This window comes from Phalacrocorax carbo, chromosome 2 (assembly GCF_963921805.1).
Source record: "Phalacrocorax carbo chromosome 2, bPhaCar2.1, whole genome shotgun sequence".
In the NCBI taxonomy this organism is placed as follows: Eukaryota; Metazoa; Chordata; class Aves; order Suliformes; family Phalacrocoracidae; genus Phalacrocorax; species Phalacrocorax carbo.
The window spans coordinates 105,300,796-105,328,287 of record NC_087514.1 but is presented as its reverse complement, the minus strand read 5'-3'; the positions used below and the strand labels follow the sequence as shown (position 1 = coordinate 105,328,287).

General features: G+C 41.0%; 1 protein-coding gene across 1 annotated transcript in view; it reads right to left on the bottom strand.

Annotated features, from left to right (window-relative positions):
* Positions 1 to 5,328: 5,328 nt before the first annotated feature.
* Positions 5,329 to 27,492, bottom strand: part of TPPP (tubulin polymerization promoting protein) — a 72,712-nt gene continuing 50,548 nt past the window's right edge. Inside the window, exon 4 of the mRNA XM_064443781.1 lies at positions 5,329 to 14,001. Within this exon, the coding sequence (XP_064299851.1) occupies positions 13,807 to 14,001 (195 nt within the window). The 3' untranslated portion in view covers positions 5,329 to 13,806. The remainder of the gene's footprint in view (positions 14,002 to 27,492) is intronic.

Sequence of the window (27,492 nt, the reverse complement as noted above, 5' to 3'; positions counted from 1 at the left end):
AATATATTTATAATTTTTATATTTATATTTTTTATGTTTTACCATTTACACTGCATCTGTTCCAGTGACTTCAACATGTGGAACCTACTCTCATTGGATAGATGTAGTCATCAGTGTATGACTACAAGAATTTTTTTCCGTTAAGTAATTTATAAGAAATGTTCCTGCAAAAAGTTTGCTTTGAAGTAGAAGTTCAAATTAGTAGTGCTAAAATAGACTGAAACCACTAAGATACTGCTGAAAGGAAATGTTAAAAAAATAATTTAATTTATCTGGGGAAATGAACACAACTCATTGTCTGAATTTTTTTAGTTTACAGAACTTTAATTTCTACCAAGAATTAGCAGACATGTACATGCCACAAGACTCATGTTGAGCAATTTAACTGGAGCTATCACCGGTTAAGAAACACAATGAATCAACTTTTTCGTAACAATATGGGCAACACCAGATGTTAGTAACATTACAAAGGCGGCAAAGTCATTTCATGAGGGTGGTGTTGATCAGCACAGCCAGAAACACTCAGCACTTACGAAAACAAAGCCAGCACCACCAGTAAAACCAAAACCAGTACCAACAGCCTGTCTCTGGCTGGTCAGGATGAAGGGCTGTTTGCAGGAATCATGCACATATTCAGTGTGGTTCCCTCCAGACAGTCTATCTGACAGCTAGCGCCTGGATCCCTCTTTTCGCCTGCTGCTGGCACCTGCACATGCAAGCCTGTGAGGGCCACAGCTGCATTTCAGCTGCTGGTACATAGAGTTCCCCCCCTTCCCCCCACTTATGCACACCAGCACACACTGTGGATCCCTTGAGTAACTGGGCTTAGATGTGCAGCCAGCTCAGTAACTGGCCCCTGGATTCTATCACCTCCAGCTGCCTCCTGCATAGAGACACACACCTTCAGACCTTGTGGTCTCCCCAGTAGCTGGCCTGGGCTGCCTGGTCCCTCCTAATTGCTCATGCCTGCGTAGGCCTGTAGGTAGTAACCTGCCTTCATCTGTAAGGTGCTCTGGAGAGCCATTGACTCATCTCAACCTGGCCCCTTCATCTGCTTGCAGACTAGGTTCAGCTTGATATTTGCTAGCAGTCACCTGGTGGTATACATCCCCTCACTTGATCCAGCTGCTGGCACCACATGCACATGGGTTCTTATAACCCATGGTCTGACTCCAGTTGCTGGCAATTAGACCTCCATATGCACATATGTGCACAGAAGAGAGAATCCCCTCACCCAGGAAAAGAGTTAGAAATGAAATTTAATGACAGGACAGCTGGTACTTAAGAGGTCCAGGGCATCGCCAGACAACTGTACAGACCAGTGACCAGCGCCTTGACCCTCTATTTTCCTGTGCTTGTTCCTCCCCAGATCACCTACATCCCTGCCTTTGGTTGCTTCCATATATATATCCCATAAAGTTGTATAATCCCTAATTGCTCATGCCTGCATAGGCCTGTAGGTAGTAACCTGTGTTGACCTGTAAGGTCCCCTGGAGAGTCACTGACTCATCTCAACCTGGACAGTGAGGCTGATGGCTCTTCTGTGACAGCCCCAGGAAGGGCTGTGACAGGGTCCCCTTCTCTCTGAATTATCTGGGTTCCCCCAGCTGCCATCGTGCCTTTGTGATCCTTCACATTTGTGGGGACAAGCTTGTTAATCACAGAACAAATGATAGAGTTGCTGGCCAGTGACTGGCTACAGTCATAGACAGTGTGAAACCTGATCACTGCTTAATTTGAAACCTTCGAAACTGCCCTTCTTTCTCCTGGCAGTGCTGACCCTGCTGCTTTAGTAATTCTAAATGGTGAATGGAAAAAGAGGATGATTTTCTTTCCCACTTTACGATAAACTGGCATCCTGCCAGTTCACTGTCACCGTAGCTAACACCTGTCTTCAGACAGCACCTTAAATAACTGTCAATTACAGCTACCAGAACAATTCTGCCTGCACTTTGTTGTTTTCAGTATTCAAGTGCTGTCCAACACGTAATCCATTTCAGTGGCAACTGAAGTTCCTCTTGTGTATTAGTATTACGTATGTTTCAAATCCAAGTTGAGGCCACTTTGTAATAGACAAAAAAATGAGCAAAAACATGTGGGAAAAATAGAAGTATTTGTAAAATGCTGACCAGAACACTACTTCTAATTTTTGAGTGCTCTTCTCATTTTTTTTCTTACCTCGGCTTCCTTAGTCTGAGAAAAATACAGCAGAAGGAAACAAAATTAACAGGATAAGTAAAATAAACAATTAAAAGGCATAGTGCACAGGTTACTTCAGAGAATAAAGAATGCCTTTACTGAAGTTGCTTCAGTTCCCCTACCTTCAGTTCCCCAACCCTATTATCAGCAGAAAAATAGCTGATCCAATTTGCCTTCAGGAGTGGAGGGATGGTTAAGGACATGAATCCATCTTGAGCCAGTGAACTTGTGAAGCTTAGCTAAATTATTGATGCAACAGCAAAAGTAGCAGTTTAAACCGATTTGATCCTGAATTATTTTCTAAATCCTGCTTGTTTAAAAACAGCCGTAGTATCTGAAAGTTTAACAGGTAATTTTTAAATTGAGAGATTGTGTTTAAATGGCAAGTAGATGGTCTATTGTTTTACCTTTTGTTTAAAAAAATGAGAATAATAAAAGATAAGGGTAATGCACGAAATTTCACTGTGAGCTCTGTGTGGAACTATAGAAATACTACAACCACTAAGCTGCTTTCAAATAATCCCAAACAAATATACCAGCATAATATACTGCATGTATTTTGTCCTGCATGGATGAGTTCAAAAGACCCACAAGCTCTAGTAAAGGAACTGCTGTGCTGGATTAGCTTTCAGGTGGAATACATGGCATTTACTTAATATGGGACTCACCGTTCAACTACATATTGGCATCAAAGAGTCTTTTGCCTAAAAATAAATGTCAGCTTAGGTATCTGGAGTTTATTCATGTTCCACCATACTGTGAGTAGCATTCCTAGTCCCTGCCTTTCATTCGTTTGTGTGGGTTTTTTTTGTGGTTGGTGGTTTTTTTCATGTTTTTTGCTTTGTTTGTTTTTGGGTTTTTTCTCCCCATTATTTAATAATGGCAATAATGGCAAATTCTTATTTTTCTGCGCGACCCTCAGTTGGACCCTCAGTTCCTCAACTGGAATCTTTTCTTGCGTACAAACGAAAACGCCTTGGATGAAGAGTGTAGTCTTGTCCACTTCTATAAAAGCACTTCATTAGGTGGTCCCAGGTACAGAAGCTATTTAGCTGGCTGACTCACAGAAAACATGCCATGCCACCCAATTTCTGTTCCACATGCAAAATTCTCCTGGTATTACAGTGTTCACAGAACTCAAGTAAAAATGGGATTAAAACCTATATTTTATTTTCTATAGTATCATCTAGCATCAGGGATTGTTACAGAAGAAAATGGTCTTGTACCCACAGTAACGATTTAGCAGTTTTTTGTTATCATTCCAACGAAGGTGTAAAACCGATGGTCCAGTTGACAAGCTTACCTGCCTCGAAGAGGGAAGACATTCTTGTGCTAGCTGGAAGCAAGACCTACAGGATTCATTCCAGCAGCCCCAGCTCGCTACTCTTTCCTACTATCCCTGCCACTCCTTTTATTCCTGCATTCATTCCTGAAAGCCCCTGAGCCCTTAAGTGACCCATGGATGGTTGTGTAATCTCTTGAGTTCACAGTTTTGGAAATAAAGCGATGTAGACCTGGAATGAACTTCTAGCTGGAATGTGACCCAGAGCAGTAAATTTCAGTGGGCCTGGGTTAGTTGACATTATTAATAAAGCAGTGCAGTGAGTTAAATAGGAAGCTGAGGAAATGAAAAAAGGCTAACTAGAAGACCAGGTTTTATGAGTCCCCTGAAGACCCAGATTTGGCAGCAGCAGCTTTTTTTTTTTTGCCTTTTTCCCGCCCCGCCTTTCTCCGCTCAGTCCTGGCTGTGGTAGAACACCGGTAGAACCCAGAGAGATCGGCCTGCATTTGGCACATGGACATGAGAACAGGAAACCCAGCTGATGCTGATGAGAGTGGTCAGTTCTGAAAGCTTGGAACAGAAAGCCAGCAAGGGTGAGGTAGCACTCTGTCAGCCCCATCTCAATGGGACTATGCCTACATGTACAATCTGTGCATAGCTATTGCAACAGTAGCTACACATAGAGAAAAGCTAGCCCAAATAATTGTGTTCCTGGAGTAAAGAGAACACATCAGATGGGGTTTTTTCTACTTTTTATTTTAAATTCATGATGCTTAAGTGGCATGTAGGGTTGAGTGGGCATTTCTAAAGGCTTTACAGGAAAAGAACAGAAAATCCTCAACTCTTTTGAAAATACAGATCTTAGTGTCTTATATTCTCATAGGGCAGAAGGGTGCCATCTCCTCTTCTTTATGGGCTTTTTTAATGAAAAAAAATTTTTATTCTTTTAGTAATCCCTAAAGGTTCTGCTTCATTAGGTTTTTTACAGTTTCAGTAACCACAGATGCTAAGAGATAAAAGCAGCTTTATCTGGCAGTCATACTACAAACAGTATATGGTCTCTATGCAGGAAGAAAAGCTATCTCAGGACACAACTATATTAGATTTCATTTAAAAGGCACTTCTGAAGAAGGTTGTCTAGTGTGTGAGCACAGAGAACACCACTTCCAGTTTGAGAACAACAGCTGTAAGCTGTTTAGTTATGTTTCCTTGTAGTTGCTAATCCAGTACCTTCTACGTTTCTAGAGCAGCACTGTGCCTGGGTTATTGTCACATTATTCATTATGATGTTCTGCGTTTAAAGAAATAACTTCAGTCTTCTGTTTCTTGAAAAATCATGGTATTATTTCTACTGACAAGCTGAAGAATGTTGTTATTTATGAATAAAAGCTCCGTATTTGTGTTTGAAAGTAACGTCCTTTAAACAATGTTCCATGTAGCAGATGACCTTCCTTGCAAGCAGAACACTTTCAACACCGCTCAGAGAAGGTGAGAGAGGTAACTCCAGCTTTTAAGGCTGAGGACCATTCTATGTTAAGTAGCTAGTTAAGAAGAAATTGTTTCATCCCTCACAGATCTCGTTTGGTGGATCACTATAATCACGCCTGTTCAGGGATCATACTAGAGTTCTCAAAATGTTACTGGTCAGCTTTACTCATTATTAAAGCCAGGAAAATAAATGGTAAGGAAGAAATATATTCTGCTCAGAACCAGAGAGCTGGTTGTTCAGAGAGTATTTTGATGTAATTTATACATTCAGTAGCAATTTGCTTAATATCTAAACTGTGAAATAACTGCTGGTAACAAAGTTTAACAGCAAATACCGTTTCCTTCAAGAAATCCAGGAATTGATATAATAGCACATTTATTGATCACTTTACCAACTGAAGATACAATTTTATACAGTCAGTCAACAGCAGTAACATACTTTATGAGAAGCTATGCTTTAAAAAATGGTGTTTACAATATGGATTTCACTACAATTTTTCAAGCCAAGCTTTTACAGCGCTAATCAAACAACTGCTGTACTTGAACTTTTTCCCTAAAACATCAACAACAATGTTGCAGACAAAGTAGCTTTTCCATTGTTAATGTGGGTTTAGAATTTAACAAGACAACTTTAAAAGGTTTAAAACATCCACAACATTGTAATTACTTTAACATTCACACTGATAAAGTGATACATTTAATACTTTCTAGCATTAATAAACAGTGTAAAAATATATTGCATATATATATATATATATAAATTTGTTTCCTTTTCCTGAAAAAACACCTAGTACAAACTAGTAGTATATGATCCCCCTTCAAGTTTCTTTTACTTATTTTAAAGATTGGATAGTAGTAGTTTTAAATTAACAGAAACAAAGATATGGAAGTAGAGAATCACTCTTGTGCTCCCCCATAAGCTCTTGTCATGGTTACTAAGCATATTAACCTCTTGGTAACGGAGGTTCCATTTTTGCTAACACCAGCTAGAATTTTGGCACTGACAGCAGTGGGGATAAAATTTTGCCCAGTGTTCTTTGCACTGGATGGTGCCAGGCCCCCTTCATCAAGTGGTTAAAAATCTTTGCTTAGGATGGGTTTATCTCTTATAGTTAAGATTAAAAAATACTATGCTCAAGCTGTTCATTTGCAACAATTTTTTTTAAAAAGGTTCAGTGTTAAATTAGTGAGGAAAAAAGTAAACTTGTAAGGTTAAATGATCATGTATAATTTTTACCGTGTTGAAAATTTCACAGTGAACACAGTAGGTTAGTACAGCTGAATGTTAATGTTTGCAATGCCTGCAATCATAAATATTGCAGGCGAGTATCAGCACACAGCAGCTTCCTGGTTTTCTGGACCAAGATGAAAGACAAATGAAAATAAGAACAAGAAATAGTAAGATTCACTGAAGGTTTTTATCATGCTGTATAGTGCTCCAAGGAAGACTATGCCAAGACCCATCTGCATATTACAACTATCTAATGATTAAATTTTTATTAGTGCTCTAGGTAATCAAAGACAAAACAGTTTTGCCTCTACACTTTATGATCAGGTCCTGACAGCATGCATATCCAGGTTTGTGCAAATAAAGAATCAAAACATCTACACCAAATTAGAAATGGATGTTGGAACAGCATGGACAGATAAACAAGCTAGCAAAGGAATAAAGCATAATGTGGATAAATAAATGGTTCATGACTGAAGAAAACCAACCTCAACATTCAAAAATTATACTTCTGTATAAATATATATTTCTCCTGTAATATTTAAATCTGTGAAACATAAAACCTTGCTAAGAATAAACTTCAATATACTTATCCATTTCTCTGCTTTACAGAATGTAAAGACAAATTACTTTGTATTATAAGCATTATACAAAACGTTTTCCCTGCTGCAATAGTTTACCAAAGCTGATATATTCTAAACCCAGCACAAAGATAAACACGAACACACGTTTGTTGCATTCTATAATTTGTTTTTTGTCTGTGACCTTGCCATTTCATACACTACAGAGCTAACAAAAGTAGTTTGCCAACACGATTTTATACAGGACATCAGAGTTTGTAGATTAACTGACCTTACACAAAGCCTTTGTAAAGAGCTAGTATGTATTTAGCATGAATATTACAGACATACAGCATTTCAGTTGCATTAATATAACCCTATTTAACAGAGGCCAGGCTGCATTATTTCACATTATTTAATTACTTAGTTTAAAAATAACATTTGAGCAAATGCAAGCATACAGAAACTCATCTGATGTAAACTGGAGCTTAAAATAATTCACCACTATGGGGATACAGATTGCCATCTTTTTTCTTATTTTCTTGATCATCCATAATATCGCTACCGATCAAAATGAAAGATAGATGAAGTATGAGTGTATTTTTAGGGCTACATTTTCAATTAACTTGAATGTACCTTGAATGTAACTTTATTCACGTTTGTGATCTGTGATCTGAAAAATGTGCAAAGTAATAGAAAAACCTTGAATAAATTTTTAATAAAATTCATTAATTCCTTGGATGTTTACATGCAATGGAATATGGTAGGTGCTTAACATTTTTCCAAATCAGGTTCATCAGTTGGGCATTTCAATGTCAATTTCCAAATGTAAGGAAATGAAAAAAAAAAAAAAAAAGCCTTTCTATAGTCTTGCTACTCATGTATATATATATGCCCCAAAGTACTGCATGTGTGCACGCACGTGTGCATGATTACAAAAGAGAATTTATTTTTTAAAAACTCATTTCAGACTACTAGTACTGCAAGAATACCCAGCACATAGGCTGGGTTCTTTGCCCCTTTATTTTTTATCAGGCTTGCCCTTGCCAAACTCTACTTAAAGTGGATGATCAATCGGTTTGAATGAAACAAGCCAATTCAAACATTTTCTGACAACCAAGTAAAGAGTTATAACTTGTTTTGAAATCCACCTTCACCATATGGATTTTGAAGCAATATAGCCAAGGTAATAAACTGAAAAATATGAAAAAATACCAAATATATTACCGTTATTTCTCCCTGCAAAAGCAAATTATTTGGACAATTAAGATGTGGAGCTTCTATCTGCAATATTCTTTAGCTTCCTGAAGCACCATTCTTAGCTGGGACCTCTTTCAAAGCATTGTTTTTGAGTTTAATGAGCAAGCATGAATGCAACTAAAGGTTTCTCACTGGTTTTAGGATTCTGAAGACTTAAAAAGAACATCCCGGTCCATCATTTCCAGCTTATATTAGGTAAGCCAAATGGGCACTTGGATGCACAAAATGAGTAACTCACTGTCTAAATGCTATTTTATGGGCAAACACTCCAAATACAGGAGGTACACATGCATCAAGTTGAGGCACTCCAGGCTGTGAGAATTTCACACAAGCTTGAGATCTGTCATTATGCTTCAGGTATTTGATTTTATAAAGGTCTACACAAGACTCAGGTCCATAGGCATTGAACTACAGTCCTGTTCCCACCTCAACATACCATGACTTTGTACTTACTGATGATGAACAACTGCGTGTATACATAGTGAGTGTCAACTTGCTTCACAAAGTTGGGGCAAAGGAAAATATAGGGCCTATGCAGGGCATAATTTGAAATGGTCTCTGAGGGCACTCAGAGGAGATCTTGCTTTTGCCCTGGCTTTCCTACTTCCTCACTATGGAGAAACATTTCTTGTCACACCAAGTCTACGTTAGAATTACTGAAGAGTGATTTCACCCAGAAATAGGAACAAGATAAATGTGTAAAAACATAAAAGCCTCCTTAGATCTTTACCTTCATGCTGTGGAGGGAGAATGGCAGTGTCACCAACTGGCCAAGCTGAACAGCGTTGGCTGCAGGACTAGAGTTTGGCCCTAATGAGGTTTAAGGTTTGGATCAACATCTATATGGTTTAATTACTTAGCTGGATTCAAGAAGTATGTGTAAGCACACACAAACCTGTACAAGTCTTGTGTATTACATCACTTATTACCAACTAATTGATGACCCAAGAAGACAATATTTACACTACAAACAATGTACACAAAGGTGTAGTTATTTTGGCATACATGCAAGGCTAACAGTCAGTTAAGAGGACACATACCAGTGCAACACATTACATTTGCTCTATCATGAAGGTAAAAGGTTTGTTTCTTGGCCAGTGCAAACAGAGAATTCTCATTCATGGATGACAGGCACATGCCCCCAGAATACATGCATCATTGAAAGGCAGGGTTATGTTTTGAGAATCACACACACAAGCACAAAGAATTAAAATTTATTTTATAACTATGACAAGCCTTAAGTAAAGAATTATCAATTACAACTTTAAAGTTTTGATTTTGGAGAAAGATATATGAGGATTTTCTCTACAGATGGTTACAGATGGCTGGGATATCTAACACTTGCAAACCAAACTCATAGCAGTCATTTGCCTTTTAGTTCTGATTAATTCCAGCTACCATAAAAAATATTAATTGAACCAATAGCGGGAAAATATGGGTGACTGAAATGCTAATTCATGAACAAAGCTTTCTATAATGCCAAAAAGTTGTCAGAAGAATTTTTCATTTAGGTAATGTCAGTAAAATACATGGAAAATATCATACTTCAATCCAAAATATCTTTGAAGGACAATCTCTATACTGATGAAGAACACAAGCTGTGACATGAGTAGTTTTATAATCTCCCTTTCCTTTCCCTAAAGTGAAAAAGAAATAAGAAATATTGTAGGGTTAAAAAAAAAAAAAAAAAAAGTGGCTAGGTCTTGGCCATTGTCCAACGTTCAACATTTCCTTCGGGATTCTAAATATTTGATTACAGTTAATGACACCTGTTCACACAGGACTGTTGAAACAATGTTATGTCTTTTAATGTCTGCCTCTCAGTAACACTATTTTCATAGCTTTAATAGCCACAAAAAGCAGAACAATGATTTTTGTTTCTGGTATTTTCATACTGATAAGGTTGTTGCAAAACTCTCAACAAGTAACTATAGCACATGGAGTGACTAGAGGGAATTGGTAAGCAAGCACTAATAAGAAAACCCATTTGACTTCTGCATATTTTATTTAAAAACTAGGTTATATTTAGAAAACTATTTCTAACGACTATAATTTTGCCCCAGTAGGGATTTTTATTTCTTGTCCTCAATTTTGCAGTGGCTTTAATGGTCAGATTAAGCCTCAGTGGAGATACAGGTAAGATTGTGTACTGCCATAGTATTTCAGGGTTCAATTTTAAATGAGTTTGTTCTTTAAGGCAGCTATTTCTAAAAGCTACCTTTTGGTAGCATGTTCAGCGGTAATGAAAGCAAACATAATTAGGAATGACAGGGTTTTATAGGTGACGTCGCATAGGAGAGTGCTGCATAGTATAACATGCTGAAAATCAGACTGGAAAGTTAGATGGAATGAGTTGAGAAGCCCCAAAAAAGGAGATGATTGTAAACCATATAGGTACTCATGTCCTTACTTCAGACACAACATTTAGTTACAGCCTGGAGTATGGTGCACAGTAAGAGCATGTGCTCTACAACACTTCAAGGGTTGAAAATGGGTCACCTCCTGAGCTATCCCTTCCCCTCATCTCTGGGGTACCAGCCATATTTGCTGTCCTGAGAATTGAGGGAATGGCAGATGGACAACAAAACGTACTTTGCCTCATTCCCAAGCAGGCCTGGAACTTACAACTAACATTCAAGCTAGTATTTAGGATTTTAATTTCCTACACATATTAGCAGAAAAGTTAAGAGCTTAAGTAGGTAGCTGAACCCCTAATACACAGCTGCATACACTGCTTTTATTCATAGGCCTTACCTTCCACATCAAGTGTAGTAGAAGGGAAAAATCTTTCCAAAGTACTATCTTTCCAGCCACAACTTCCCTTTGTTACTGTCACATCAGAATAACTTTTTTTTCACGCACCTATTTGACTGAGTGTTAACACTATCCAACTGTGAAACAAAGAAGAAACAAAGAAGTATGTTCCTCAAAATAAAATACTGCTATCTGAAGTGTCTTCTCAAGTCCTGATCCAAAGCTTGCTATGCCACTGAAAGTATTTCAAAGAACTTTGCATCAGGTCCATACAAAGTGCTTTGGTTCATGGCAGGGTTTTTATACTATACAAGTAATGCAAAGTAAACTCTGGCAGAACCCCAGCTAGTTCCATCAGTCTCTTCTAAGCAAACAGAATAGCTCAATTTCTAGTCAGTGTCAGCTTGGATCTGGCTGCATTCTCAATTCCTTTGCATGCCTTCTATCTCACAAGTGTGCTGGTCTCTCACATGGTGAACTAGCAACTTAAAACCTAATTATACCTTAAAACCTTCCTAACTAATCACTCCTCCTGTGTAGCAACAGTCTGGTATTAGTGACACTCAGTATTTGGGTACTTGAGAAAGCCTGTCACTTGTGCATCTCAGGTTAGGTTATCACCTGATGTGTCAGTCAAGGCAGCTGGCTAGCAACAAGCAGCCAGACCAACAGGGTGCTGAAAGGGCTCTGCAGTAGACTGGACTTCACCCCTCATTTGGGCTGGGTCCAGATCTTTTCAGCTACCAATGAGTTATGAGTCAAGTCTTAATGTCAATGGGAAGAACAGGGACACTGGTTTTGCCTGTAACTTAGCTGAAGGATTTATCAAAGGTTAGAGGCTTAGCCTTTTTATTCATAAAAATCAAGACTATTCTGGAGCCTTCTTCAGGTGCACAGGCATCAGTGACATAGAAGAAGGTTCCCTACATTCAGACAGTTCGCTACCATGCTGGAATAATTTAGCCATTGTTGGTATCACAGTATGCTATGTTCTGCCTCAGAGTGTGACAGGTCACCAGTGCAACACAGGAGTGGATAATCCTTCATTTCATGGAAATTCTTCTTCAAGAAAAATGGGAAATTCTTGGAAAGGCTTCACAAAGCTCATCCTGAGTATCCTTATATACATAAAAAATCTTCCCAGGTAACCAAAGCCAACCATGGGAAAAGCCATTTAAATCTTTACAAGATCATCTGCTGAGTTTTAGCAAACTTCCCTCCCTCTTCAGAACAAAACCCAAAATAAATTATAAACAAACAAACAAAAATCTCCAAGTCCACAAGGAAGTCCTTGCCTTTGTTTGCTATTGTTGTTTTGGTTGCAGGCTGACGTATGGGCTCGCAGTCATTGGAGGCAAAGATACAAGAAAGGCTACCATTTGATATCAGAAAAACAAAACATGAACAGTTTAAGGGCTGAAAGCCAGTGCTGTTTCCAGACATTGGCCAAATATGGACTATTGATCTGCATGGCACATGAGAGCGCTCAGTGCTTACTAAATTTTATGTATTCTGAGTGGGATGCTGATATAGGTGGGGGGAGACCAACAAATTTATTAACCTTTATTCAGAGTCAAACATGAAAATCAGTGCATGAGCTCTTTTTGAAAGAAAGTGAAGCAGAACTGCAAGCAGTTCTTTCTGAATACTGAAAATCTTTCATAATTTTAGAGAAGCAGAGTAATACATTAGGGTGCTTGTTCAGCTCTTGCAGAAAATCGAACCAGCCTTTTCTCTCCTTTTTAACCAATATGAAAAAAAAGGGTTATTTTTATTCCTGTTAAGCTGTTTTGGCATTCTGGGCCCCAGGCAGGTCACACTCAGCTGCCTGTACCTTAAGCCTGTGGAACTGATTCTCCTACAGCAGTGGAAAGCCATTCCCATCAATACTATTACTCCCAAGTTAGGCAGCAAAAATGAACAGAGAATCAAATCCCTTGGCTTCAAACAAATTTAACATAAAATGCAGCCCAGTTATAACAGTATATTTTTGTGGGCAAACTGCACCTAATTACATGGATATTAATTGTATATGTCCTTACTTCAAGGGGCACAAACTTTCCTTACACATATTATAGATGAAAGGGAGTGTGTGCCAATGTATGTGCATAGCATTCACTTAATAGCAATCTGATTGGCAGTGTTTAGTCATACCTAATATTTTAAAGCATTATTAGCTTAATAACCCCTTCATTTCAAATGTGAGGCAGTGCAAACTTGCAAACAGACTGCAAAAAATGTTTAATAGACTTTCTTTGTAATGTCTTGTTCCTCACTTCTCAGGTTAGTACACTAGCTCCATCCCAATCCAGCCAGTCAGAACCATGCTACAGTACACACAGTAACAAGCACAAAGTATAGACAGGAGGAAAGTAAGGGCTGGTATTTTCCACATCTTTCTGTTGACACAAAACACTTTAGAACCTATATTGTCCTAGAAATAGCTTTTTTTTAGTTTTTCTTGAGTGGTGTATGACTCTTACAGGCTAGCACCTCGTATATTAACAACCACTTACTCCCCAATAGTATATTGTTGAATGTTTTAAGGGAAGTACCAGATCCCATGTAAGACATTTTAATAAAGCCCCAAAACAGTAGTCAAATCAAACTGCATAAATAATGGGATATTCTTCAGAAAGACTGCTATGAAAGACCCTCTTTTCAAGAGGTTCTTTTCGACATCCTCAGGGCAACCAGACATTTAGGAATGTTTGAGATCTTTTGCTTGAATTGACAAAGCGTGGTTTAACTGCTCTTGACTTTTTTTTTTTGTCTAAAGCTCAACAAAACAATGTATTTTTTGTACCAATATAATTATTTTTGCCAATATACGCATGAGGAATGTAATGAAGTGGCGTTGTGCTGCAAGTAGCTCAGCAGATGTTGAAATCAGTTCCAGTTCCTGAAAACAACTTCTTGACAACATAGTCTTAGCATTCACAATAACCAAAACATGTGGGATTCATCTACATCATTCTTACAAATATATTCTCTTTCCCCCTCTCTTTCTCCCTCTGTATTGTAAACCCTCAGCCTTACTTGCTTCCTTGTACTTTATGATCATATGTGCCTGCATGCTTATAGCCAGATACATATCCTGAAGCATCCACCAGATCTTCTCGGCCAGCTTTGCCTTTTCCTTTCCCGCTGGGATCAAACCTCTCTTTGTGAGAACCTGTGAATTTTGATGTATCTGTAAGGCGTGATACAGTTGGAGATGAAATGGCTTTCTATTAGAAGACAGAAAAGAAATTAAAAAACCATATCAGAAATCAATTATTCTTAATACATATATTTGTACATGCTACTAACATTCAAATCTTTGCTAATGATAGAGTCTATTTTAATATCTACTCCCTTCCAGCAAAAGGATTAAAAAAAAAAGAGTTTGTTTCTTGCTATTACATACAATGACAATAATCATACAGCCAAGAACAAAACAGTGCAAGTTATGTCAAAAACTTTTGGAAGAGACTTTCGGTACGAGACACTTATGACTAATAATCAAGTTCTAAGCACCAAAGATATGAAGAAGTCATAGGGAACAGCCATGTTCAAAATCCATTATGTCAACATCCAAGCATAAAAGCCTGGCTCCACCAATATAGGAAAAACAAACCAATATAGCTATAATTCATTGCTTTAGGAGACAATTTTATTCTAAACTCTAGGTTTCACAAGAGAAGTAACAAACTACAAAGAATGAAAGTTATTTTCAACGTTAGCAAATCAGCAGTCTATGAAATAGCACTGAGCAAAGACTTTCCCCTACATTGCTTCCACTGAGTCATATCAGGCTACTCAGCAATCCAAGTTTTGCTGTCATTGACACAAAGAAAATCTGACTGCACAAGCAGAAAGAAACAGATATCTCACAGAGCAATATAGGAGCATGCTAACCTGTGTGCTTGGACTGGGAGCAGTCTCTATCCCAGACAAAACCATGACAACACACAGTCACAACACAGAAACAAAGGATTGTCTGGCCACTGGAAATTACTCTTGACAACTCAGGGAAAACAAAGACACACACTTCTGTAAGAGTGCTGTGCTGGTTTTGGCTGGGATAGAGTTAATTTTCTTCATAGTAGCTAATATGGGGCTATGTTTTGGATTTGTGCTAAAAACGGTGTTGATAATGCAGAGATGTTTTAGTTGTTGCTGAGCAGGGCTTACACTGAGTCAAGGACTTTTCTGCTTCTCACCCCACCCCACCAGTGAGTAGGCTGGGGGTGCACAAGAAGGTGGGAGGGGACACAGCCAGTATAGCTGACCCCAACTGACCAAAGGGACATTCTAAGCCAGTATCAGTATATAAAGTGAGTGGAATAAGAGGGAAAGGGGGGCACATTCGGAGTTACGGTGTTTTGTCTTCCCAAGTAACCATTACACGTGATGCAGCCCTGCTTTCCTGGAGATGGCTGAACACCTGCCCACAGATGGGAAGTAGCGAATTAATTCCTTGTTTTGCTTTGCTTGTGTGTGTGGCTTTTGCTTTACCCATTGAACTGTCTTTATCTCAACCTGTGAATTTTCTAACTTTTACTCTTCCGATTCACTCTCCCTTCCCACCGTGGTGGGGAGTGAGAGAGTGGCTGTGTGGGGCTTAGCTGATACCTGGGGCTAAACCATGACAGCCCTTTTTAGAGCCCAACATGGGGCTCAAAGGTTTTGAGACAATGAGAGGTTTGACTGGAATGTGTTAGATAAAATTTATAGCTTTTAGTGCTTTTTAGCTATTAATTGTCAGGCTCCTGTCCTTGCCATGGGAGCTTGCTTATCCCACTGTATATTAGAGTCTAGTGCTCATTACTGGCTGCTTTTTGCTTTCGCTGCTTGCTGTCCTGCTTATCATCTTACCCTGCCGTGCCTGGGAACATTCTGATAACAGCTATGGTGATGCACCTGGGCTGGCAGATGGCCTGGGCATTGCTGCTGTTTCTGTGCTGCTGTAGTGGACAGGCTGGAGCTCCAGGGTGGGCTTGAGTCTAAGGACTGAGACATGTGGATGAATCCATGCAGGAACAGGACACCCTGGAGAGTCTGTGGTTGTGAATAAGTCCACAACAGTGCAGGTACATCTTAAAGCATCTGTGGCCATGGTTGTGTCTGTGCTGCAGCAGGTACACCTTGAAGCATCAATGGCTGAGCATGAGGTTATGCTGGAGCACGTCAAAGCATGTGGCCATGGGTAAGCCCACGACAGAGCAGATAGTCCCCTGGAGGAACTGCAGCCATGGATAAGGCCACATTGGAGCAGGTATATCTCTGAAAGCATTGTGGCCCATGGAGAAGGCGACACTAGAAGAGGTGTACCTCAAAGTGACTGTGGCTGTGGATAAGTCTATGCTGCAGCAGGTATACCCCTGGAGACTGTGGCTTGTAGAATCACTAAGGTTGGAAAAGACCTCTAAGATCATCAAGCCCAACCGTTAACCCAACACCACCATGCCTCCTAAACCATGTCCCAAAGCGCAACCTCTACATTTTTTTTTTTAACAGCTCCAGGGATGGTGACACCTCCACCTCTCTGGGCAGACTCTTACTGAAAGAATGGTCAGGCACTGGAAAGAAATTTTTCCTAATAGCCAATCTAAACCTCCCCTGATGCAGCTTGAGACCATTTCTTCTTGTCCTATCAGTAGTGACTTGGGAGAAAAGATCAACCCTCACTACAACCTCCTTTCAGGTAGGTGGAGAGAGTGATAAGGTCTCCCCTCAGCCTCCTCTTCTCCAGGCTAAACAACTCCAGTTCCCTCAACCTCTCCTCATAAGATACATTCTCCAGATCCTTCACCAGCTTCATTGCCCTTCTCTGGACATGCTCCAGCACCTCAATGTCCTTCTTGTACTGGGGGGCCCAAAACTGAACACAGTATTCAAGGTGCAGCCTCACCAGCAGCAACAAGGGGCATGATCACTTCTCTACTCCTGCTGGCTACACTAGGTCTCATATAAGCCAGGATGCTGTTGGCCTGCTTGGCCACCTGGGCACACTGCTGGCTCATGTTCAGCCCACAGTCAATCAACATCCTAGGTACTTTTCGGCTGGGCAGCTTTCCAGCTGCTCTTCTCCAATCCTGAGGCATTGCATGGGATTGTTGTGACCAAAGTGCAGGACCCGGCACTTGTCCTTGTTAAAACTCATGCAATTGGCCTCGGCCGATCCATCCAGCCTGCCAGGTCCCTCTGCGAAGCCTTCCTACCCTCGAGCAGATCAACACTCCCACCCAGTTTGGTGTCATCTGCAAACTTACTGAGGGTGCACTCAAACCCCTCATCCAGGTCATTGATAAAGATGTTAAACAAGACTGGCCCCAAAACTGAGCCCTGCGGGACACCACTCGTGACTGGTTGCCAACTGGCTTTAGGTCCGTTCACCACAACTCTCTGGGCTCAGCCATCCAGCCAGTTTTTTACCCACTGCAGAATACACCCGTCCAAGCCATGAGCCACCAGCTTCTCTAGGAGGATGCTGTGGGAAACAGTGTCAAAGGCTTTACTAAAGTCCAGGTAGATAACACCCACAGCCTTTCCCTCATCCACTAAGCAGGTCACCTGGTCATAGAAGGAGATCAGGGTCGTCAGGCAGGACCTGCCTTTCATGAACCCATGCTGGCTGGGCCTGATCCCCTGGTTGTCCTGCACTTGCCTGGTGAGCGCACTCAAGATGTATCGCTCCATTATCTTCCCTGGTACCAAGGTCAGGCTGACTGGCCTGAAGCTCCCTGGATCCTCCTTCCAGCCCTTCTTGTAGATGGGTGTCACATTGGCAAGCCTCCAGTCATCTTGGACCTCCCCTGTTAACCAGGACTTCTGGTAAATGATGCAGAGTGGCTTGGAAAGCTCCTCCGCCAACTCCCTCAGTACTCTCCGGTGGATCCCATCTAGTCCCATAGACTTGTGAGTGTCCAGGTGGCACAGCAGGTCATAAACTCTTCCTCCTGGATTATGGGGGTTTATTCTGTGATCCATCCCCATCTTCTAGCTGAGAGGGCTGAATGCCCTGGGGATAACTGGTCTGACTATTAAAGACTGAAGCAAGAAAGGCATTTAGTACCTCAGCCTTTTCCTCATCCTTGGTGGCAACGTTCCCCCCCCGCATCTAATACAGGATAGAGATTCTCCTTGGCTCTCTTTTTGTTGTTAATGTATTTGTAAAAGCATTTTTTGTTATCTCTTACAATAGTGGCCACACTGAGTTCTAGCTGGGCTTTTGCCTTTCTAATTTTCTCTCTGTGTGACCTAACAAGATCCCTGTACTCTTCTTGAGTTGCCTGCCCCCTCCTCCAAAACTGGTAAACTCTCATTTTTTTCCTGAGTCCCAACATAAGTTTCCTGTTCAGCCAGGCCAGTCATCTTCCCCGCCAGTTTGTCTTACGGCACATGGGGACAGCCTGCTCCTGTGCCTTTAAGACTTCCTTCTTGAAGAATGCCCAGCCTTCCCCAACCCCTTTGCCCTTCAGGACTGTCTCCCACGGGACTCCCTCAACCAGTCTCAACCTTGTAGATAAGGCTCTACTTGGAACAGGTACACCTCTAAGGGACTCCAGTCTGTGGATAAGTCCAAGCCAGAGCAGAGGCAAGGGGAGGAGTTCATTGCAGTGTTAAAACCTATAACCTGGTCCAAAGGGACCGGAGGTGGAGACTGTAATGGATATACCCTTAAATTGTTGCAGCCCACAATTTGAGTTGCACGTTATATGAATTACAATAGCAAAAACTACCCAAAGCAATGGAAGACAAGCCTTACAAGAATCAGTGCAAGTGCAGCAGTGAGCCAACCTGAGCTGGCTTTGGTCCCCAGAAACTCCATGCAACACACCACCTCTCCTGTCCTGAGTGACCACCATAAGAGACTAAATTAACTCAGTGGACATTTCTGGACATTTCTGGATATTCTGTGGAGGTTTTATAAGGCTAGTCCATAGACTACAGCAATGATATCTGTATATTATATCACAGGATAGGAAGAGTGGTGGTGGTTAATGAGGATGTGTTGCACAGTATGGTGCGTAACCTGTTAGCTTCCCTCCAGGCACAGGCACTAGGAATTCTGTGCTATTTCAAGTCTTACTTGTGAATCACTATTTTGTTTGGTAAGTGAAGGGAAACATGGGGCCTTGTACCTTGAACAAAAATTCTGGCACAAACCAGTAGGAATAAACTTTTATATGGTGTAGCGTTTCCTGTTAAGCAGTGTGCATGAGCAAGAACCCAGATGCTACTTGAAGACAAACTGTCAGACTACTTGACAGAACAAAGTCTTCCACCAATCACAATTTTGAACCATGAAGCATCTATAGTAGTGGACAGTACATGTGTCACCTAACTCATATAAATACATGGGCTCCCCATTTAATTTTCATTTTAAAACCCCCACATGTCATAACAGCTGCATAGTAATAGAGGCTGACTTTAGGATAGAATATATGTGGTGGAATTTTCTTACACTTGTTTAAGTTATTACTAGATCATTCTCCCTCCAGAAGAACATATGATACTTCTTACTAAAGGCATTTTCTTAACTATTAGCACACTTCTTGTGTGTTCTGAACAAACTAACTAAGAAAATGAAGATCTCGTCTGTGACTCACCCCATGTAAGCCAGCAAGGAAAAAGCTAGGGCACAGTACTTGCCAAAGTATCTTTCATCATCCCTTACACCAGAAGCAGCTGCTATAGAAGATGCAAGAAAGCTTATCATGTAATCAAAGGACTAAACTTTGCTCTATTTTTACTTATATAACACTACTGCTAAAAGCCACAGGATGCTACCAGTGACAAAAGCCATTTGTACTGTAAACATGGAAATAGTCCAAATGTAAGACAGGGGCAATGTTCAGTATAGAGTTAATGAAACAACATATATTTTCTTTCCTTGTATTTCATCACCACTACTTACAGAAAATCAGTTTTCTCTAAATGTGAATACACCACCCTGCATTCTCACATGCAGAGAGAAGTCTCAGAAACTCTAGCTGACTGCCTTTCCCTGCAACAAATTCATTCTCAGGACAGACTGCTATTCTGAGAATTTGTAATGGTAAGTTTAATCACTATTTGGAAAAAGAAGGACTACAGCTTTTGCTCCTCTGTTTCAAAGGGGTGGTGTGATCAGTATGAAGTTTGCCTCAATATCCAAATTAAAATAAAAATAAGAATTCTGGTAAAGTAACATAATTGTAATGGACATACTCTAACTTGTATGAGTGGAATATTAAAGGAAATCTATGTATATAAACATGCAAGAAGAAATGACAAACTAGTTTTTGGATAGATGTTTCACAATCTTTAAAAGTGAATTGTTGCTACAGACTAATCCTTTGCTTCAGGATCTTTTCAGCCTCTTTAAATTGTAGGCCAAGCTGTTTCTCATCCTCTGTTTTCCACATTGGTTTGAAACACATTGCTCTTTTCCCAGTAGACTAACAGGAAAAGGAAAGGCTCTTGTGGCATGCTGCAACCTGGTTGCTATCATCTATTGTTAGGATGCACCTTTTATTTTTTTCCCTGATAAGTCATCTGTCTTATCAGAGTGCAGGCTGTCTTGACATAAACACCACATTCCTCAAGTCTACCACTGGGAATAGTTTCCTGGGAATGTCCTTCATTATTGGCACAGGCCATTCTATTAATCCTTGGTTTACTATTCTATGAAATAGTAAAACTATTCTATGAAATTCTCATAGAATAGTTTTCTCATAGAAACTATTCTATGAACCCTCACAGTGAAAAAGTGTTTCCTGATGTTCAGAGGAAACCTCCCATGTTTCAGTTTGTGCCCATTGCCTCTGGTCCTGTCACTGGGCACCACTGAAAAGAGCCTTGCTCCATCTTCTTTGCACCCTCCCTTCAGGTATTTACATACATGGATGAGATTCTCTCTTGAGCCTTCTCTTCTCCATGCTAAACAGTCCCAGCTCTCTCAGCCTCTCCTCATAAGAGATAGGCTCCCATCCCTCAGTCATCTTCATTGCTCTTCGCTGGACTCACTCCAGTAGCCCCATATCAGTCTTCTACTGGATGAGCCCAGAGCTGAACACAGCACTCTGGGTGTGACCCCAGTAGTGCTGAGCAGATGGGAAGGAGCAACTCCCTTTGTCTGCCTGGCAATACTTTGTCTAATGTGGCCCAGGATACCAGTAGCCTTCCATGCTGCAAGGGCTCATTGCTGGCTCATTTTCACCTTGGTGTCCACCAGGATCCTCAGGTCCTTTTCTGCCAAGCTGCTTTCCAGCTGGGTGACCCCCAGCATATACTGGTGTGTGGGGTTATTCCTCAGCAGGTGCAGGACTTCGCACTTCTCCTTGCTGAACTTCTTGAAGTTGCTGTCAGCCCATTTCTCCAGCCTGTTGAGGCCCCTCTGGATGGCAGCATCTGGATGGCCTGTTGGCTACTCCTCCCAACTTTGTATCATCGGAAAACTTGCTGAGAGTACACTCTGCCCCATCGTGCAGATCGTTAATGAAGATGTGAACAGGACTGGACCGAGTATCCCGCCCCGAGGTACACCAACTAGACTTTGCACTGCTGATCACCACCCTCAGGGCCTGGCCATTCAGCCAGTTTTCAACCCACCTCACTGTCTGCTCATCCAGCCCCTACAGCAACAGCTTGAGGGTCTGACACTCTATGGGAGAACGTGTAAAAGGCCTTACTGAAGTCCAGGTAGACACCTCCCACTGCTCTTCCCTCATCTATCAGGCCAGTCATTTCATTGTAGAAGGTTGTCAAGTTGGTCAAGCATAATTCCCCCTTGGTGAAGCCATGCTGATCACTCCTGATGACATTTTGTCCTTCATGTGCCTGGAAATGATTTCTAGGATTAGCTGTTCCATCACCTTCAGTGTGCTAAGGTGACAAGTTTATTCATAAAGATTCCTCTATGAGCTGATGACTTATTTTCAGTGAACTGCCTTTATGAACTGAATGTGCACCCAGCTTGTTTTTACAAAAATGTGGTTTCTGTTTATGAACAACAAAACCAGCTACAGAGGCTAAACTGGCAATTAAGCAAAGGGCAAACACAGTTAAAAGGGTAGGTGGGAGCTCATTCTTCTGTGCAACCCAGCTGTTCATTACAATTCACATGGTCATTGGAAGGCAAATAAAAAAAAAAAGGGGGGGGTGCGGGGAGCTGACCATCCCTCGTCAGTCAAGAAAAATGTAGGAAGAAATATAGTGAGCATTACAAAGGGCTGGATGAGGACAATTTCCATCTTAGCAAGTCAACACTCTCCCTTCTTTTTCACAATGAATCAGAGAAAGGATCCTGCCTTGTCATAGAGCAATTCTGCTTGAACTGTTTACTACTAGAGTAAGTTATATAATCTCTCTAGTTACATTTTTAAATTACTTGGAGCCAACTTCCTCCTCTCCTTTCTGTGAGCTCACAGAAGTCTCCATTTTCCTTCTTTTATTTGCACATACAGTTAACCTCGAAGTTTGCATAGCACAGAAGATGCATATGAATTTAATTTAAAAAAAAAAAACACCACCAAAAAACCTCTCTCTTTAAGAGAAAAGTTTTACTTAGCACAACAGTATCAAATATAATCACTCTATAAACTCATTTTGGAACACCAAATGAAACAACCAAAGGTAGTTTCCAAAAATATCAAGACTTCCATTCTCCAAGACTGTCCATTCTTCCCTTGACTTAGTTATTTCCATTAACACAAGCCAGCAGCTATAATTTCAGTATCTTTGCCTCTATCAAATAAAGGGATCACTGACAAAAGACCTACTCATTTACCGACGTTGTATTTTTACTGATATTTTGCTGGACCGTTGTGGCCCCCTTAATCTTAAAAATATCTTTTGGAAATGGCAGTTGCACCTTCACTGTCACTTTCCGGCCAAAGGTGTGGTCACATGACCTCCAAGTTCATGGAAACATCTCAGATCAGTCAGAAAGGGTATGTATGTCTCCTGCCTCTTCCAACTGAAACTCCTTTCACACCAAAATTGCACTGAGAGTATCAGAACAGGCCACAGTCTCAGAAGGAGCTATGGGAAATAAAAATATATTTTATTTAGACCCGTAGATTTACTAATTTAAAATGATCATTCATTTTTTGTTAGCAATTCAGTATTCTTCCTGCATTGTGTCAGTGTTTACAGAGAAGTGCTCCTAAGACAGCAAGGAGCTTGGAGCATGTGGCACATAAGAAGATGGCAGAAGGGTATTTATTCAGACTCAAAAGAGAATAAAAAGAGGGGAGGCAAATCTTTCTCCTGTCCACAACAGAGGTGTTGTATTAGAAATAGAGCCAGTTCTGGAATACATATTAAAAAAAAAAAAAGAAAAACCACAACCAAAAAAAACCCACAAAAAACCAAACCAAAATATGATGGACATTATTTGGAAGATGGAAAATTCAAACTAGACACATGGGAAAAAAATTCTTCACCACTGTGGTTGCTCAAGCACAGATAGAGCTTACGTAGAGAGACTGGGGATTCTCTGTCCCTGGGGATTATCAAAACTTAAAATCATAAAGTCACAGAACAATTTAGGTTGGAAGGAACCTTTGCATATAAGTCCATATCTAGCATAAACCCCTGCTCACAGTAAGCCTCAAATGATCTTGCACAGAAACACCTCAAGTCCTGAATACCTCCAAAGACAGAAGGTTCCACAGCTTCTCTGGGCAACTTGTTCCAGCGTTTGACCACACCCAGGGTAAAAAACAAAACAAAAAAAGAAACCCAACATCTCATCCAAATTACAAATTCCCATGTTCCAACTTTTGTCTGTCTGAAACAGTCTGCATACCAAAGACTGGAACTGAAAGCTGTAGAGCCTTTTTAAACCCTGAAACCTTTAAGACTGCTACATGACTCTCTCCTCCTTTCTTATGAAAGAAACCTCTGTAATCTGGGGTAGATTTTCCTTTTTCCCTCAAGATAACAGATGAATCAAAGTGCAGTTTCAAGAATTAGAATGTTTCAGAAATGTACTATCAATCCTTATGAAACTGAAAGGAACTATAGTAAAAAGGAAATGAGAGCTTAGAAATGAAGAACACATATTCTGTCAACATTACTGCATAAGAATATAGCATTTTGCTGAAAAAAATATCGATACACTGAAAGACATGCTGTTGTACTGGCTTGGCCTGTTTGCAGCAGAGAAGCTGCATCAATGCAGTTAAGTCAGCATGAATTATACAGACTCAACAGGACCTCCATCTCAACTCTGATGTCAAAGGCTTAGAAGAATCCTATGAAGCTTGTGCCACAATCACAAAAATAGGGTAACAGTGTAAGACTAAAAGATTCCCCGCACTTTCAGGACTCTTCCTTCCAGAACAAAGCTGAGGCAAAGATAGAAGACAATTCAGTGCTGCTAAGGTCGTGTGCTTCATTTTCTGTCAGCACTCATTACCATCCTTTTTAGAAAGCACGCAGTTTAACACACCAAGCTGATGCCAAGAAAGCTGGAGCATTCACCTGGCACAATGCAACAGGCTGGACAACCAGGTCAGTGCTGCTTCCACTTCAGCAGCTAGCACAGTCCGAGGCAAGCTCTTGTTTGCTGTGCGTCGGGCGGCTTGGAACGCAGCATGGCACCATTCCCAAAAAGGATCTCCAGAACCAATTACTGGGAAGTAAATGCAGCAAGAAAAGCTACTGGACTTCAGGAACAGCATACATTCAAAACAGACATGAAGGGCAATGGTTTTCCAAATGAACTCCTGTCGCCACAGAAACAACTCGCCTGAAGATATTTTCCACCGTTGCCAACACAGAGAAAGATTCAGGTTTGATGTAAAGCTGTTCCACAGCTTAAGCAGAACCTTACTGGCTGGATGGAAAACGCTGCAGTAAGGTTCTTCTGGAGTTTTGTGCCTGAATTACAGATGTCCAGGTACTACAGAAACATTCCCTGCCTGCCTTAGGTAATTGGTCTTTTTAGTAACCAGTGGCTCAAAGTATTGGAGGCAAACATCCCCACCTTTCTTCTTTTTCCTTTTTTTTAAACTATCATATTTTCCCAACTCACATGCGAAATTAAATCAACGATATCAGTCCTCTGATGGGAGAGCTGCAAAATTTGGTCCCGGCTATTCAGGCTGCAATGCTGCTTTTCAAAATGACCAGTTACTCAGTAACAGTGCTACTGTGTAGAAAAGCAGCAGCGTGCTGAGAGTGCTTGCACTGCCAAAAATGCCAGCAACGGGCAGTAGATGAAGTGCTAATGTTACTCCTTACCAGAAGGACATACATGGTAGCCATGGTCTTCCTGGCTACACTCTGTCAACTGCAATCATCCTTCCTCAGTTCCTCACTGACACCAATTGCCTTTCTGTATTTGCTCCTTCAACCATAAAACTTCAGGCTCTCATAGCATTTCCTCCTAGAAAACGTTGCCATAGAGATCTGTTTGTGTAACTAACATGTTCCGGGAGCCTTCAGAACCAGCACCAACGCAAGCAATCTTAACAAGGTTTTAAAAATCATTTCTTTGCTGGTAACATCCAGAACCTCTGTGAAGAATGAGAACCTTAAACTGAATATCAAATGGGGGAAAAAAAAATATTCTCAAAGGGAAAGTTTTACCTTTTGGGGGGATTATACCAGGACTCCATACCAAAAAACTTTGGGTTTATTTTGTTTTAAATACATGGGAATACATGCAAATGCATTTAAAACACTGTGGAATGGTCAGGAACAGAAATCAAGCTTCGAAGAAAAATTTGCATTTCCTTCACGTTTCTTCAGTTGAGTGCGCACACAGACACACAAAAGAAAACGATAAGGAACTCCACCTCCATAAAGCCAGAAAGTAGTAGGTAACACCATTTTAATTAATCAGGGCGATGACTTCCAAAGGAGTGCTTTCCACTAACACTACTTGGGTGCTTTAACACTGCAGCCCTAACTCTGTGTATAGCACCTAAAACTCCTCACCAACTAGTAGTCCAGCTAGAGCTAGGCCAAAAGACATTAAGAAGGTGCCTTGTATGTGACATCACTTCCAGGAACAATTTCAAATTGATAAATCAAACCTGCCTGGCCCAGATCTAACTTCATCAAGATAAGACCATGGAGTGCTCAGCCTTAAGGGGCAGAGCAGGTTGTTGCAAATTAGCATTTACAAGTGACCCTTTCTTTTCCTCCTCTGTAATATTAGCCCCAGACTCCAGCTCCCAAGCATTTCAAGACTCCAAGCAACTACAAATCATTCCATCTAGCAGCCTGATTAACACGGCCTTCCACAAAGCTGAAAACAATGTGCCGACACTTCTCTGAGGAAGAGTTTCATGTTCCTATTGGTGGTGAAGACACTACAGAAGCACAGCTTTCCATAAGCTGGGCCGTGGGCGAGTCCTTCTTCAACTTATGGTTACAAGCAGTCTTGAGAGAGATCTGTTCTGATTCACTTGTAAAATGCTCTTCTTAAACCTCTAGATAATGGGATGCACACAAGCAGTCTTGAGAGAGATCTGTTCTGATTCACTTGTAAAATGCTCCTCTTAAATCTCTAGATAATGGGACGCACACAAGAGCTGGGCTTTCCCAAGTCAACCCATTGGGTTTTAAAAAAAAAACCAACAGACAAAACAGAACAAAAAGAAGTCAAAGGAAGATGAAAAACCACATCAAATGCAGCATGCTTCCGTTTACCAGCATCACATCTTAAGTGGGCCACACCTGAATTCTTTTAGTAGCTTTATATACATAGGCAGACTAAATATAGCATAATTACAACATTTACGGTATATTAATCATCTTTACGAGATGGATGATGTCTAACTCATGTCCTTAGTTTAGAAGTCAAACAATGTACATACATATAAACATGCTTTGTTGCTATAAAATGCCTGCTCTAACTTCAGCACAGCAAGTTCAGTTCTACTGTCTATACAGGAACGCCGAGAACCATATATAGTTTTTTTCCTGTCACAGTCATTAAATACCATAGCCACCCCCCTGACCATCTTGGTGGCCCTGCATGGGCTCGCTCCAGTGCATCCAGCTCTCTCTTGCACAGGGCAGCCCCAGACTGGGCACAGCACTCCAGATACAGACTCACTAGCGCCACACAGAAAGGCAGGATCACTTCCCCAGACCTGCTGGCTACACATTTACTCATGCAGCCCCGGATACAGCTACGCTTTCCTGATGCCACAACTCACTCACTGCAAGGACTGCTGCCGACTCACGTTCAACCACTTGTCCATCATGACCTCCAGAGCTGCTTCCTAGACTGTCGGCCCACTTTACAGCCCATCCCTCACCAATTTGGTGATGATGCGACTGGGGCTGAGGCCTTGCCATAATCAAGGTATACTACACCCCTTTGCCCACAGTGCCAGTTGTTTCACCATAGAAAGCAATGAGGTCAGGCAGGCACGGTTTGTCCTTGGCAAATCCATGCTGGCTGCTCCAGATCACCTCCTTGTCCTTTGTGAGTTGAGAAAGGGCTTCCAACAGGATTTGTGGCACAACCTCTACAGGGACTGAGGTTATGCTGACTGGCCTGTAGTTACTTGGATCCTCCTTCCTACCCTTCTTGAGGCTGTGTGTGATGTTTGCCTTTGCCAGTCACTGGGAACCTCCCCCAGCTGCCATGGCCTTTTGAAGATGATAGGGAGCAGCTCTGCAATGACATTGCCCAGCAACTTCAGCACCCTTGGATGCCTCCTACCTGGTCCCATGGACTCGTGGACATCTAACTGGCTCAAGGGATTCTTAACTCTGTCTTCCTT